The sequence below is a fragment of the Abramis brama genome (genome assembly GCF_963993115.1).
Source record: "Abramis brama genome assembly, chromosome: 22".
NCBI classification, from domain to species: domain Eukaryota; kingdom Metazoa; phylum Chordata; class Actinopteri; order Cypriniformes; family Leuciscidae; genus Abramis; species Abramis brama.
The window spans coordinates 12,253,630-12,269,790 of record NC_139984.1 but is presented as its reverse complement, the minus strand read 5'-3'; the positions used below and the strand labels follow the sequence as shown (position 1 = coordinate 12,269,790).

Genomic DNA, 16,161 nt, shown 5'->3' with positions numbered 1-16,161 from the left:
GGATTTAATAAATATATATATATAAGAATATAATATAGTAGAAAATATTTAATCACGACACAGAGGCGACGGCGCGTGAACCTGGAGCTTGTCTCATAAATGAACCGAAACTCAGCGTAGGCCTGTAAGTCTGTACTTGCCTCACAGACCTGGGACATATATAGAAAGCTTGAAATGTGTGCTTTTAAACAGAACAATTCAAAACGAAAGAAAATTTGTTTTCTATACAGAGATATCGACATCGGTAAATATCGGTTATCGGTATCGGCCACAATTTTCACATCGGTGCATCACTATGTTTGACTATCTCGGGGTGGCATTTCCATTCCCTGTGTGTCACAGCCTGACAGAAAGACTGCTCCCACATTCAAATGCCCAGGAATGTAAATCGCCCTGAGGGACAGGAACTTGTCCTGATTCCAAAGCAGAACCTTTTCAAACAGTGCAAATGCAGTCCGCCTTGGAGATTTATGTAGGTGACTACTGAAGTGTTGTCCACCTGCACTAGGACATGGTAGCCCCTTAACTGTTGGAGGAAGTACTTCAGGGTCAGAAATACAGCCATCAATTCAAGGCAATTGATGTGACCATCGAGATGATGACCTTTCCAGATTCACAACAAAGATGTTTTCCCTAAGCGCAACTCGGCGCATCGAGAGTAGCTTTGGATAGGGATCATCTGAGTAGGGAAATGTAGTTTCAACATTCTTTAAAATGAGGAAATAAAAAACATTTAAAGGCACAATAATAAAGTTTAAAGCTATTAGAAACTATCCTTTTTTTCTTTCTTTTTTTTCTTTTCTTTTTTTAAATCATCCTTAGTGGACAGAAAAGGTCTGGTTCATGCTCAGGAGCATAACGAGTTTATAGACCTTTGTTCCCTTTCGTGGTCACTCCGAGTTACGTCGGTGACGACGAATGGGGTTTCGCTTAGAAAGCCTATCACCTTCGAGTATACAAAACGAGCCAATGGCAATGAAATGCCATGGGTCTGCGGAATTTGCATAGTGTAACTCCGCCCCACCTCGAGGGTATATAAGGAAGTACACCGGCAACATGCAGATATGTTTTCGCTTCGGAGCTGAGAGCATTCTTCACTCCACAAAAGCCAAAGCCTGAGTTTACTCTTTCTCTACCTTTCCCTTCGAGACGAGCGACTCTCCGGTGTTGGTGTGACGGTGATTTCCAGCGAGTGCACATTACCCTGCTGATCTGTGCACTGATCTGCCAGTTAGTGTGTTTCTCCCTGGTCGCTTCAGCATCCGCAGAGTTTTCCTCTCACAAAAAGAGCTTGCACGCGGCATGTCTTTTTAAAGATGCCTCGCCCGTGCACTTCTGGTTGCTGTCGCAATGTTTCCAATTCTGATGGGCACAATCGCTGCTTTGTGTGTTTGGGCATTGATCTCGCAGCGCTTGTGGATGACTCATGTTCTCACTACGGGAACATGACCATCTCAACGCTACGGTCGAGACTCAATGAGCTCATTCGAGCGAGAGTCCCCTCATCCACACCCCTATCTACGGTCTCCCCGAGAGGCTGTACTTCGGTTGGTGGCCAGGGTGACCTGAGGGTGACGGTGTGGAACAAAACACCGTCGATTCGTCCGCGGTCCACACCCCCCTCTCCAGCGTTGATACCCGAGAGCGTTCAGACTGAGACCGCTGGTCCCTCTACGGAGGCCCCGCGTGTCTCTTTCAGTGCTCCAGAAGAGGATGCAATGTCGATCGCTGCATCACAAGGTGGGCAGGAGTCATTGGGAAGTGAAGATTTGGCTGTGCTGCCACCTTCGGGTGTTCCAGCATTGCCCGAGTCAGATCCCGAGATGATGGCCATGCTTTCCCGGGCAGCCGCGGCCATTGGGCTCGAGTGGTCCCCACCACCCAACCCTGTGTGCTCGCGGCTGGACGATTGGTTTTTGGGTGCGGCCGCTGACCGCCGTCGACGTCCAACCCCAATACCTTTCTTCCCGGATGTGCATAAGGAGGTCACGCGGTCCTGGAAGACACCATTGTCTTCCCGTGATCGTTCGTCGACCTCCTCCGCCTTTCCTCCCCTCGATGAGGCCACTGCCCATGGGTACACTGGGGTTCCCCCGGTGGAACGCTCTGTCGCGATGCAGCTGTGTCCGGTGAGTGCTTCCTCTCGTGGTGACCCTAAGCACCCATCCAAAGCCTGTAGATTTTCGTCTACCCTGGTGGCGAAATCTTACAGAGCGGCGGGACAGGCAGCCGCCTCTTTGCATGCCATGGCCATCCTGCAGGTCTACCAGGCCCAGGTGCTCAGGGACATGCACGAGGGCAGGACTGACCCAGGGCTCTTTGATGAGCTGCGTGCCGCCACTGACCTCGCTCTCCAAGCGACGAAGGTGACCGCACACTCCCTGGGCCAGGTGATGTCCACAGCTGTGGTCCAGGAGAGACATCTCTGGCTGAACCTGGCTGATATGCGGGAGGCCGAACAGACTCGTCTGCTCGACACACCCATATCCCAGGCCGGCCTCTTCGGCGGTGCGGTCGAGGACTTTGCCCAACAGTTCTCGACCGCTCAGAAGCAGACTGAGGCTATAAAGCATATTCTGCCCCGACGGCCCGCTGCTGCCTCCACCCAGCCATCGGCACAGAATCCTCAGCCTGCTCGCCGCCGAGGGCGCCCTCCTGTGGCTCCCGCCCCTCCCGCACAGCCCCAGCAGCAGCCTCCACCCGGGCCGTGTGGTGGAGGAAGCCGCAGGAAGGCGCCACAGCCCTCTCTGGCCCCGCGCCCCGCTAAACGCCAGGCTAAGCAGCGCCCCTGAGATGGGCTGCTCAGGGTTGGCAACCAGTTTTTCACAGGAGATGGTAGCAGGGCCACTCCTTCCCCCAGTGGAGGGCCGGGGGAGAATCTTTTGTTCTCCACTCCCCGCTGCTCGTCCAATGACGAGCAGTACCCTAATGTGGTCAAAGAAAGGACTGGTTCCCCCAACCCTGAGCACACAGAGTTCTCGGACCATAGTGCGCGCCGCCCACGGGTCCAGCCACTATCGTCCCCCTCTGTCACAGAGTTCTCGGATGACAGCATGCGCCGCCCACGGGCCACGCTCCTCTCATCCCCCTCTGTCGCCAGACCCCTGCCAGAGCACGCCCCCGTGGGACGCTGGTCCTCTCCTGGTCTCCTCTGGCAGGACGCGGCCACCCTCGCCTGGGCCGGTCATTCCGCCTTGCTGCACCACCGACGGTACGTCTGTGGTTCGAATGACCCCGCTGGCGCAGTTTCTGGGAGCCTGGCTAGAGCTTCCCAGACTGTCCCGCTGGGTCGCGAGAACCATCAGGCTCGGCTACGCGATTCAATTCGCGCGGTCTCCTCCCCGCTTCAGGGGAGTCTGCTTCACTATGGTCGGTGGCAATGCCCCTGTCATGAGAGCGGAGGTCGCCACCCTACTGGCGAAGGGTGCGATCGAGACTGTCCCTCTAGCCGAAATGAAGTCCGGCTTCTACAGCCCCTATTTCATTGTTCCGAAGAAATCCGGTGGGTTACGGCCAATCCTCGACCTGCGCGTCTTGAACTGCTCCCTTCACAGGCTGCCGTTCAAGATGCTCACGGCCAAACGCATCCTCCAGTGCGTGCGGCCACAGGATTGGTTTGCAGCGACCGTTTCTTCGGCTTGCTTTCGAGGGGCGGGCATACCAGTATGCGGTTCTCCCATTCGGGCTAGCCCTGTCTCCTCGCATCTTCATGAAAGCCGTCGAGGCAGCCCTTGTTCCCCTCCGGGAACACGGGGTTCACATCCTGAACTATCTCGATGACTGGCTGATCCTAGCTCACTCTCGAGACCAGATTTGCGAACACAGGGACCTAGTGCTCCGGCACCTAGCTCGTCTGGGCCTTCGGGTCAACTGGGAGAAGAGAAAACTCTGCCTCGTGCAGAGGATCGCTTTTCTCGGTATGGAGATCGACTCGGTCGCCATGTGCGCGCAGCTTACGAGCGAGCGCGCGCGCGCAGTAACTGCTGACTTGTCTTTGCCAGTTCGAGGGCAAGAGTGCGGTTCCACTGAAACTATTTCAGAGGCTCCTGGGGCATATGGCATCCGCAGCCGCAGTAACGCTGCTCGGATTGCTTCATATGAGACCACTTCAGCTTTGGCTTCGCGATCGAGTCCCGAGGTGGGCATGGCAACACGGCACGCTCCGAGTCCCAGTGACTCCGGCCTGCCGTCAGACCTTCACCCCGTGGACGAACCTCAGTTTTCTACGGGCCGGAGTGCCCTTAGAACAAGTTTCCCGGCATGTTGTTGTATCAACAGATGCCTCCACCACGGGCTAGGGCGCCATGTGCCATGGGCATAGGCGGAATAGGCAAATGCTAGGGGCGCCACTTATCCATAGGGGCGCCAAAATGAGTGAACGAGTGATTTTCTTTTTTTTTTTACTAATAGTATTTTAAAACCATAAATTCGAAATACTACCAAATAAAGCAAAACAAACTCCACAAAAACTTAACTAAGTCCCCCGACTACAATCCAGCACATCAATCTTCCCCCGCCCATCGAGTGCTTAAGCACAGTGCGTCAGAAACAGAGCGCGCACGATCAGTTGTTGGTAATTTGTTGTGTAGCGTCGCCTCTCGCTGCATCCAATGTAGACAGCATTGCTTTTGTTTGAGGGCGCTTAACACACTAAAGCACCCCTGTAGAAACGGGCCTGGCAGCTCGCGGCAGGTCTAGACACAGTGAAAGTTACCTGATTGTGACGGATGGCCGAATTTACATGACACATTATAAATTAGCTATATAGTCTGCAATAGATACAGTGTCAAAAAGAAGAGAAGAGGATAAGAGGGGATAAAGACAGAGGTAAAGTGATGTAATAAATGAGGAGTTTATCTAATTGCATAGTAGTAAGATACTATAATTTAATGGCAGTTATTTTTACTTTAAACTTTATGCTAGCTGTTGTTCTCCAGAGGCCGCAGGCAGTGGCTGCGTCCGAAACCGCATACTTCCCTACTATTTAGTATGGGAAAAAGAGTAGGCGAGCGAAAGAGTATGTACGAATCCAAAAGAGTAGGCGAGAATTACCTGGGTGAAGTACTAATTATCGCGAGATTCGGACTTAAGTGCATTCGAATATGCCTACTTTCCTACTATATAGTAGGCGAAAACAGTACGTGAAGGAAGCAGTACGTTCGAAACATCAGTATTCATAAAAGAGTAGGCGAGAAGTTCCCAGATGGCTTACTGCTTCCGGCCAGATTTTCGAGTGCTCAATCGATGGATACTTTTCTATCCCAGGAGGCCACACGAGAGGATACATCATTATCAAACATCGCAGAGATCGGCGACGCGGGTGCTTTCAAATGTGAGTAAACACGGTTCCTTGTGTTAAAATTGCATTGATCTACTGTAAACTGCTGAATTGTTGAAGGTGTAAAGACGTTGTACAGTATAGTATAGTTGTGATTTTGCTGTAAAATCACGTTTTATTATGTATAACGTTAGCTAACAGGGGAGCTCCAGTAAGGACACGCAAGTTAACGTGGATTTACATAAACCATATACATCTTAAAGACGCTTATTTTAAATGTCTATTTACATCTGACAGGAAAATCTTCAGTAAGTATTGCAGAAGAGCACATCACAACATGAAATAGACATCTGAGTGATGAATGTGTGCTATTATGTAGAACAAATCTATAAAGTAATAAACATAAGTTATCTATTTTATTTGTCCATTACTGTTGATAAATTGAGGAACATTTATGTTGGATAAAAAGTTAAAACAACCTCAACATGTAAATGTAGTGTTGAGCTCATAAATCTCAGAGGTAACGTGAATCTTGTCTGGATGTTACAGGGACAGATGAACAGATGTGTGTTTATCCGGTGCAGAGTGGCTCATGAAGGCTTTGAGTGAGTATACTACAGAAATGAATAACAACTATTTAAATCTTAAGTTGTAGTTTATTTTAATTATTGTAATTTCAAACATTACAGCACTTTTCTGATTCTTGATTTCTGTGCATTTGCCGCACAGCTTTTGTGGTGTAGCAGGACCTGCAAGGAAAGATGATGGCGGCATTTGTGAAAAGCGTTTTTGTCTTCTAAATAATACTGAAATCAAATGACATTGTGCTGTTAAAATGACTGCTTTTGTGTTATGTTTGTGCATTTTTGTAGGATCTGAAATGTCAGCAGGCTGGTGTGAGCACTGAGGATGAGGAGCCCAGAGCTGAATCCTGGAGATGGTGCCATGGATGAGTCCCTCCATCACTCCACCTGCCCTTATTGCCTCAGATTGTGAAGCACAACACATCACGCAACAATCTCAGGCATGAAGGCACGGCTCACCTCGGGCGGTCAGCTGATTCATCAGAATAAAGCCGTAGAATGGGAACCGCTGTGTTGAGATGGCAGAAGGATGTGGGGTTCAGCACCTGTAGCCTACATGCATGATTGTAGTTTGAATAAAGCTTTGTTTCATGTGTTGACTTGCATTTGTTTATTGTGTGATGGTGACTTTCATTCATTCTTTTACTAATTTATTAATATTTCTCATTGTTGTCAGTAAATAAAATATAATTATTTAATTAATGCTTTATTTAATTGTTTGAATGAAAATGTAGTTCACTATATACACATCTAGAGTGTATTCAATCATGCATAGCTATGTCATATGACATACATTACAATTTGTTTTATTGAATTATATCATTTTCAGTAAAAAGTAATATAATTAAGTATTGGTCAGCATTTATCATTGTTATTATTGTATGTTTTGGGGTGGGATAGCAATGCAATTCATTCTGGGGTAATATTAATTTTTAATATTAATGATACTTAAATTTTTCGAGTATAAAATCAACAGTTTTCTCCAAAGCCAAATCTTCACACAGCTGCCCTTTGTGCAGACATTACAAACATAATATGAGATTTTTTACACAGGAAAAAACCTACAAGGTTGAATATCTTAATATATATTTTCTTAAATAATTCATTATAATACATTTAAAAAATACTTTTTTTGTTATTTATAGGCCTAGGCCTGAGGGATGAAACGAGAGTTAAATTCAACAAGAAAAAGAGGAAAACATAAAGCAGTTAGCCACTTTTGCTTGTGGATGAAAATGTTTGGATATAAAATAAAGAAATTAACAACATATTCAAGAGATGACAATTTGGGGATTTCGTAATAAAAATAGGCTAAATAATATCGTTAAGGATAAAACGGTGGGTCACATTAGTAGGGTTAAATATAAGAACTTAAATCAACCCTAAATGTAATCACAAAATAAATGGGCAGCAGTTTCTTCAAAAAGACCACAAAATGAGCAAGTTTAATCAATATCAAGATATTTACAGATAGATATTTAAACGTGTCGTTCAAATCTTTTAAAGGTCCCGTATTATGCCCCTTTTCACAAGATGTAAAATAAGTCTCTGATATCCCCAGAGTGTGTATGTGAAGTTTCAGCTCAAAATACCCAACAGTTCATTTTTTACAGCATGTTTAAATTGTCATTTTTTGGGGCACAGAAAAACGCGCTGTTTTAGTGTGTGCCCTTTAAATGCAAATAAGCTGCTGCTGGACGACCCAGGGGGCGGAGCTTCATGAGCTCGCGCTCAGTCTGTCAGGACAATTTCATCTCACGGAATGATGATAATATCAGAAACTCTCAGTAACGGTGTTTATTTCGAGTCGGACAATAATGCCTACAGAGTCAGAGTGCTGTATAGAGATGAAACGGGTATAGTTTAGTAGTTTAATTACGGTTATTATAACGTATTTGTCATCTGCTTGTATGTATCCATTATTTATTTATTAATTTATCAGTCTGCTGTCTGAATGATGATCAAACATATACTGATGAGTTTAATAAAGTTTATTGTACATCACACAAAAGATGAAGCGTCAGTTTTACTTCAGAAAATCACCGTAAGAGCTGAGTAAACAGTTATAAGAAGTGCACAAGTACATAAACGAATTTCGGTAAAGTTGAGGGAGCATTCCTGTGGGCGGAGGTTAGTCAAAAAATGGTTCTAGTGACGTCATTAAAGAAGGAAGTAGAGGGATGTAGTGTAGGGACGGGCCGTTCGATGTAGGCGACTTCTGTTAAATAAAATATCTCGCTTGGCATTGAACTTTGAGCTTTATAATTTTACAGATATTATTTATGCTCTAACAGCAACATTGCACACTAACTAAAGTTTGAAACATGGGATCACGAAGAACGGGACCTTTAAGTTGTTGCGCGTGTGATAACACATTGTAGGTCACATGATAACGTCAACATGGCAGATGTCCGGTTCACATCATAGACAGTATATAAACTGGACACAGCGACCCCATTGGATTCAACGGAGACAAGTGAAGTCAATTAGAAGCACTCACTTCCTGGGGGTCGAGCGTACTGCGCAGACTCAAACTGAGCTTGACGACGTAGATGTGACGTGAGCAACCCCTCTGTCTTCTAGTAGCTGTGCCAAGAGAAATCTGAATCATTCCCTTACGAATCTTGCAGAGACGGAGAGTGTGAGTAGGAGGTGTCCATGAGCTAGGAGCAGGAGCAACTTTTGCTAAGTTTTCTGAGTAATTATTTTGTCATTTTTCCTCCACGTCCCCCCGATTGCCCGCGAGCTTCTCCTCCTGTCCATACGGTAATTTCTCTACTGTGCGACAGAGAGTCGTGTGGTTATGACGCAATCGTTAGCCTATTTTTACAAAAACTGCTTCTACGAGGCCATAACGTAAGATACAAGGTAATGGAGGCTTTTATACATTTTCGTGTTTCTTTAGAAATAAATAATGGACAAATGGAGTCTTTAAACACCTCAGATGTAAAGTTATTCGCTGTCAAAGTGACGCCAAAATGAATGGGAGTCAATGGGATGCTAACAGCAGGTGGGGGTCTGCTAATCAATGACGGCGCCCGGGGAAGCTTCAATATTTTATGAAACCCTGCGCCCCTGGTTCGCATTCATACTCAACGAGATCTGGCTATAAAGTACCTACTCTTTTAGCGCTCGTTAAGTAAGTACTTATTGAAATTAAGTACCTACTCATTGAGTATGCGGTTTCAGACGCAGCCAGTGTGATTTTGTAACAATCATTTCAGTTTTTTAGACGCATTTATGCCTACTATCACTTTTTTAATTAATGTTTTACTCTTTGTGCAGGTTTGGGTGGGATATATGGCTTTTTTTTTCTTTTTTGCCAAAATTAGTAATGATATTTATATACAGGTTTAATAAAATAGCAATGTTTTATGTAAAATTCACATTAAAGAAGACATTTCTCAGTTTCATTCATGGTGAAAACATGAAACGTGCCATAGTTTAGTGGAAGATTGCTACCATCACCTGGAAAACAAACACTTTTGCTAGTGCTCAATGAATAGTTTGTGCATGAATGACATTTGGACGATGACATCACTGTTTTATCCAGAGTGCTATATATAAATGAACTAAATTAATAACTTATTTACAACAAAATTAAACCATCACTGAACTTACTTAAGCTGGACTATGACACTATTTTCTTCTAGATCTGCTGTACAGGAGAAGCAAACTTTTTTGCGTTATTTTCCTGTTATCACTGTAAAGCTGCCTTGAAATAATCTGTATTATAAAAAGCGCTATATAAATAAAGGTGACTTGACTTTAATGCTAGATGTAATGCTCTTGCTATTTGTGTTTAGGCTGTAATGTGTATATATATATATATATATATATATATATATATATATATATATATATATATGCTAAATAATCATGAACACAATGACAGGGTGAAATGGGTTGTGATGCATGGGGCACCAGGTAAAATCTTGCCTAGGGCAGCAAATTGGTCAGGGCCAGCCCTGCCCCAGCGCCTTTGGCATGTCAATTGCCTTGAGTTGCTGGCTGTACGTCTCGCCCTGCACCGCTTCCGTGCGTTGCTCAGGGGTCAGCACTTACTAGTCCGATCAGACAATACCGCGACAGTAGCATACATCAACCATCAAGGTGGTCTACGTTCCCGCCGTATGTCGCAACTTGCTCGCCACCTCCTCATATGGAGTCAGAAGCATCTGAGGTCGCTTGGAGCCATTTATATCCCGGGAGACCTGAACCTTGCGGCCGACGAGCTGTCTCGGCTTCGGCCTCTCCCTGGAGAATGGAGACTCCATCCCCAGACGGTTCAGCTGATTTGGGATCAGTTCGGGGACGCACAGGTAGATCTGTTTGCCTCCCACGACTCGTCCCATTGCGACCTGTTTTATTCCCTGACCGAGGGCACGCTCGGCACGGATGCACTGGCGCACAGCTGGCCGTGGGGCCTACGCAAGTATGCGTTTCCCCCAGTGAGCCTTCTTGCGCAGACCTTGCGCAAGATCAGGGAGGACAAGGAGCAGGTCATTTTGGTTGCCCCGTATTGGCACAACCAGACCTGGTTCCCAGAACTAGTACTCCTCGCGACAGCACCTCCCTGGCCAATTCCCCTGAAGAAGGACCTGCTTTCTCAGGGACGGGGCACCCTATGGCACCCTCAGGTGAGGGTGGTTTGAGGCAGGTTTGAGTACCCTACCACCAGCGGTGGTGGCTACCATCACTTCCACTAGAGCATCGTCCACTAGACATGCCTACACGTTGAAGTGGAACCTCTTCGTCAACTGGTGTTCTTCTAAACTTCAAGAACCCACGAAATGCCCGATCAGTGTCGTGCTTTCCTTCCTGCAAGAAGGGTTGGAGCGAAGGCTGTCTCCCTCCACCCTCAAAGTGTATGTTGCTGCCATTGCCGCACATCACGACGCAGTTGATGGTAAGTCTCTAGGAAAGCACGACCTGATCATCAGGTTCCTGAGGGGAGCGAGGAGACTGAATCCTCCTCATCCTCCCTTGTACCCTCTTGGGACCTCTCAGTGGTTTTAACTGCCCTGCAGAGTGCTCCCTTTGAGTCTCTGCAATCAGTGGAGCTTAAGTTCCTGTCAATTAAGACAGCGCTCCTGGTTGCATTGGCCTCCATCAAGAGGGTAGGGGACCTGCAGGCATTTTCGGTTGACGAAGCGTGCCTGGAATTCGGCCCGGCTAACTCTCACGTGATCCTGAGACTCCGGCCTGGATATGTGCCCAAGGTTCCCACAAGCGCTGCCCTTGGAGGAGGCAAACCCAACCTTGGCACTGCTCTGTCCAGTACGCGCCCTCCGTGCTTACGTAGACAGAACACAGTGTTTCAGGACCTCAGACCATCTCTTTTTCTGTTATGGTGGGAAGCTGAAGGGAAAGGCTCTCTCCAAGCAAAGGTTGTCTCACTGGATAGTGGACGCCATTGCTTTGGCATACCAGCAGCAAGGTCGACCATGCCCCCTTGGTGTGACGGCCCACTCCACTTGGAGTGTGGCATCCTCTCGGGCTCTAGCGCATGGCGCCTCGCTAACAGACATCTGCAGAGCTGCAGGCTGGGCGACACCTAACACATTCGCGAGATGCTATAATCTCCGAGTGGAACCAGTTTCTTCTCATGTACTCGCTTCAACTAGCCGGTACTAGATTCTGCTCAGGTGTCTTCGCTTGCTCGCCATTCCTCTCCACGGACGGGATACGTGCGATATTTTCCTCAGGTGAGCCTAATAAGCCCTGAGTCTCCTCCAGCACTGTCGACGTTAACGCCAGAGTTATGCCACCGGCAGCTTTCGCGCTTGGCGAAGCCCCCCCCTTCGGGCTGGGCTTTAGGTTACATTCATTATTGCATATTTGCACTGAGATATGCTTCCCAGTGTACCTTGGTATTCCTGTGTTAAGTAGGACTCCTTCGTCCATGCTAGTCTCACGACAGGGAGCTCAGACTTACGCAGGGCACTGGAAGACAGCCGAGGTGGCGTGATTAGACTGGGGACCCCATTCGTCGTCACCGACGTAACTCGGAGTAACCACGAAAGGGAACGTCTCGGTTACGTAAGTAACCCTCGTTCCCTGAGTAGGGAACAGAGACGTTACGTCTCCCTGCCACTTCCGCTGTACCGCTGGGATCGCCTGAGTTCAGTCTCGACTCCTCAGCGAAGAAACATATCTGCATGTTGCCGGCGTACTTCCTTATATAAGCGAAACCCCATTCGTCGTCACCGACATAACGTCTCCGTTCCCTACTCAGGGAACGAGGGTTACATACGTAACCGAGACGTTCCTTGTCCTTTAGGTTACATTCATTACCAGCCCGCTAAAGACCGCCATCGTCCTCATCTACTGGAGATGCTGATCCAGTTACCGCCTCACTCGATGACAGAGGTCACGGTACAGTTTGAAAGGGCCCTGCTCAAATGGACTGAGTACACCCCTGATCCCAACCACGGCTTCTACGTTGGGTAAGACTCTTGCTTATCAAGTATTTTGAAAGATACATTTATTTTTGTAATTCAAATATATATACTAAAATGTCATTATTGTTGTAAGAGTTTGTTACTCATCTTGTCTGCCACTCCCTATATATGACTGATGTGCCATAAATGTTATTGCAGGTCCTCTGTGGTCAGCGCCCTTGTGCCAAGTATGGTTGCAATGAACACCAACTTCACACAAGACCAACCGTTGTTTAGCAGTTTGTAAGTAAACTGGCCTTGGTGTTAATAGTAAACAAGTGTGCCTTATTTGTTTTGGTTCTTTTTCACGTCTGACTTCCAGTGTCCCAGTCAAAGAAGAATCAAGCTACTTTGTTCGAGTGTACACCGAACCCCTGCTGGTAAATCTACCCACGCCTGACTTCAGCATGCCCTACAACGTCATCTGCCTCACCTGCACGGTGGTCACGGTGGGGTACGGCTCCTTTTACAACTTGCTGACCCGCACGTTCCAGGTGGATGAACCGAGTCCACCGCTGGCCAAACGATTGGCCAACCTCGTTCGTCGCATAAGGGGAGTGCCACTGCTGACCTAACTGCCGAGAGCAGGTCTGATGCCTGAAATGTCCATATTAGGCAGCTGAGAGAATCATGACTCTAAAACGGCATCTGCTGGAGTTTAAAGATGCTTTTCAAGGACTCGATGCCAAGTGACTGTTCTGAACTTTTGTTGAACAAATGAGCTTCCAAGACAGATGGATTAGCCACCTTTTTATGTTTTGTTTTGTGAGTCACAAACAAAGATTAGACACTGTTTTTTTGTCCAGTCACATAAGCAAAGACTTTTTTTCTGCAGTGTTTTTAGAAAACCATAGTTTGAACGTGAACGTTTCTCACAGGAACTGCATGGTTCGAGCATCTGGGATAAATGTACATGGAAGAGCGTGATGTTAAGTCATCTCAGTTTACGCCAGCTCTTTCAGAGCGTAACCAAGTGTAACAGAAACAGACACTACAATCCAACTACTGAAAATTGATGTCTAAGAATGTGTCAAGTATTTTCCACTTTCTGTAATGCACTGATATTCAAATATGTGTTGTTTTGAAGGACTGGACTGTTTTTTAGTGTTTTGCCTTTATTTTTGTGCATTTGCCTGTGGGCTGACCACATAATGACTTCCAGACTGTGTGTTATTGAATTCAAATTCTGAAGCAGCTCTTTAACACTGGTTAACTTTCCCATAATAAATTAACTGGAAACCCATAACGTGTTGAGAACGTTTTTTGTTCATGCCATAAGGGATTTTGAGGAAGAATGCATGTGTATCGTATATGGCATGGTAGTTTGTTATACACATATGCAGGTAATGTAGTTAAACAGATTTGTAGTAACTCACTGGTTCCACTGATCAAATCAAACTATCCAAGTAGTACATCCGCTTACCTATTTTTGCCTGGCCCTACAGACACAAGTATGTCAGTGTACACAGTGTCCTAACTAGGCACAATACAAAACATTTCCAGCAGGAAGCAATTTGTCTCTCCAGAATGAATGTGAAACTGCTGTGCAACATGATACAGTCCAAGCCAGAAGAGACTGATGTTCAAAGTATGGTTATGAATTGGATTTTGGACAAGAGGGATTTGTAGCTGCCAGAGCTACACAAAATCAATAATATATAGGCCTATACGTATAGTGGTAGAAATTCCCCTACGCACCTGACTTAAGTCAACCTGGCGTCTACTTCTAGACACCTACAAATTTGTACTCTACTAGACGTCTCTCCACTTGTTCCACTTCAGCACTATCACTTGGGTATGAAAATAAGATCTCTAGTGTCTATCCTGTGTCGGCAGTGATCAGACAGACTCCAAACAATGCCTTTGAATATGCTTTATTCACGGCCGGGAGGACATATCAATCACAGAGAATCCCTCCGGCAAAAAGAATACAACAATTAATATAGGATAGGTACATGACAAAGGTAACATGACTCATTACACCATCTTTTTCTAATATGATTAGTTCTACATATGTACAATTCAGAAACACACCCGGCAAAGCAATTTTTTTTTTTTTTATTACTTCAGCTTGTTACTTAGGTCATGGGGTTATTATATTTAGTTAGCCGTCTAGCCATTTCCATATACTTCCGTTATTTCAACGCAAAAGCATACAAATGATAAACTTGCAAGAAAAAAAATGAAGCACTGAATCGATTTAAGGAAAATAATTCAAAAGAAGTATGTGTTATGCAAAATCATTTTCACAACTCTTTCCGGTGGTTAAATCAGCAGTTTCACTGCATACATGATCACAGGTGTTGAGCAGCATTTCTGTCCAGCAGGGCACTGACCATCATGGGAACAGTATTCGGCACACACTGGATTCCCTTCAGTTAGGCACCTAGACTGTATGGATAGAGATTCAGATTTAGTCTGGCCATTTAGTGGAATTAAGCATCAGATGTACAGCACAAAACACTCAAGGCATGAATAGCTAGTTTTACTTACAGAGTGAATTACGTTCTATGTATTATTCATCATCTTTATTAATTTTGTAAAGCCACCCTGTGCCTGAAACAGTGCTATAGGCTGAATTCAGGTACATTTGACAGACAATATAACATAAATAAACTAATAACTGAATATACCTGTACCTGGAGCCAAACAATGAAGTCCACATCCACTGTTGCAGCATTTCAGATTGGTGGCACAGTCACTGTCATTGGCACACGACACAAAACGTATCTGGGCACACTGTCCTGGTTTATATTTTTTGATTGGACACACTCCTGGCTTTACTGTTATACAGACACATGACACAATATCACTGAATGCTGAATGATTTTTTTCACTGTAAAAAAAAGTTGTGCCTATATGTTGTTGGAATAAGTTTTACAAGAAATAACTATTTCAGTCTTTCTACTTTAAAATGTCATGTTTTATTCGTCGTGGGTTTTAGTTCTTTTGCTGTTGTTGCTGTAAGGACCTTTGAAATAACTGAAATTATTTGGCAAAGTGATTTAGACATGTACGTAATGCGGTCAAGACCTGCCTGGAACTACTTTAGCCCTGAAAATAATTACACACCTTAGAATCTTCGTCAACCAATCAGATTCAATCATTCAACAGCCCCGTAATATATAATATAATATAATATAATATAATATAATATAATATAATATAATATAATATAATATAATATAATATAATATAATTAGTGTTGTCAAAGTTAACGTGTTAACGCATACACAGAAAGCTGCTTCAAACAGCGCTTGAATGACAAAAAAACATACAAAATTATGTCAAAATGGCCGTTTTGTAAAGTACCCTCGCAAACACAGTCTTAAATGAGTTCAGTGAAGTCTTAAATGAACATAAAGAGTTGTGATGCATCATGTGCGTCAGGTCTTAAAAGTGACAGCAGCCTAACAAACCTGCTGCTGTGATGCCTGTCATTAATGTTAATTAAAGAACTAAAGAGAAAGAGAAAATCTTTCACTGCTCTTGACTGAATAACTTTTGTAACTTTAATAAGGATTGATCTATTTACTATATCATTTATGTTACAATAACCTTTTGTGCAGTCTACCAGGGCAAGTAAAAATTTTGACTGGGCCAATATAAAAAATTGAGCTCTGATATATTGAAGGGCTGGTAAATGTGACATTCATTATAATGGGTTTATGTGAAGATTGTTTTAAGTTCACTTAACTTAAAAGTTGTTATAATTTTAAAGCATAATAAATGTTAAATTTGATAGATTTCAATTATAGATTTCAATGCTGAATGCCTATAATTAATGGCTAAAATTAATGTTGTTGTTTTTTTTTAATAAAAAGATGTCATTAAACAAAAGTTTAAAATATGGCTA

The 16,161-nt window shown here is 44.8% G+C and overlaps 2 protein-coding genes across 12 annotated transcripts in view; one reads left to right on the top strand and one right to left on the bottom strand.

Annotated features, from left to right (window-relative positions):
* LOC311073255 (uncharacterized protein) overlaps positions 1-16,161 on the bottom strand; it is a 126,103-nt gene that overhangs the window by 87,158 nt on the left and 22,784 nt on the right. The gene's annotated exons all lie outside the window — the stretch shown is intronic.
* LOC311073715 (GPI transamidase component PIG-T-like) lies at positions 5,245-13,542 on the top strand (the record flags this gene model as incomplete). Its single annotated transcript, XM_084099655.1, has 4 exons — positions 5,245-5,332; positions 12,146-12,311; positions 12,465-12,548; positions 12,628-13,542. The coding sequence occupies 4 exons, from the start codon at positions 5,245-5,247 to the stop codon at positions 12,878-12,880; spliced, it is 591 nt and encodes a 196-aa protein (XP_083955781.1). The 3' UTR covers positions 12,881-13,542.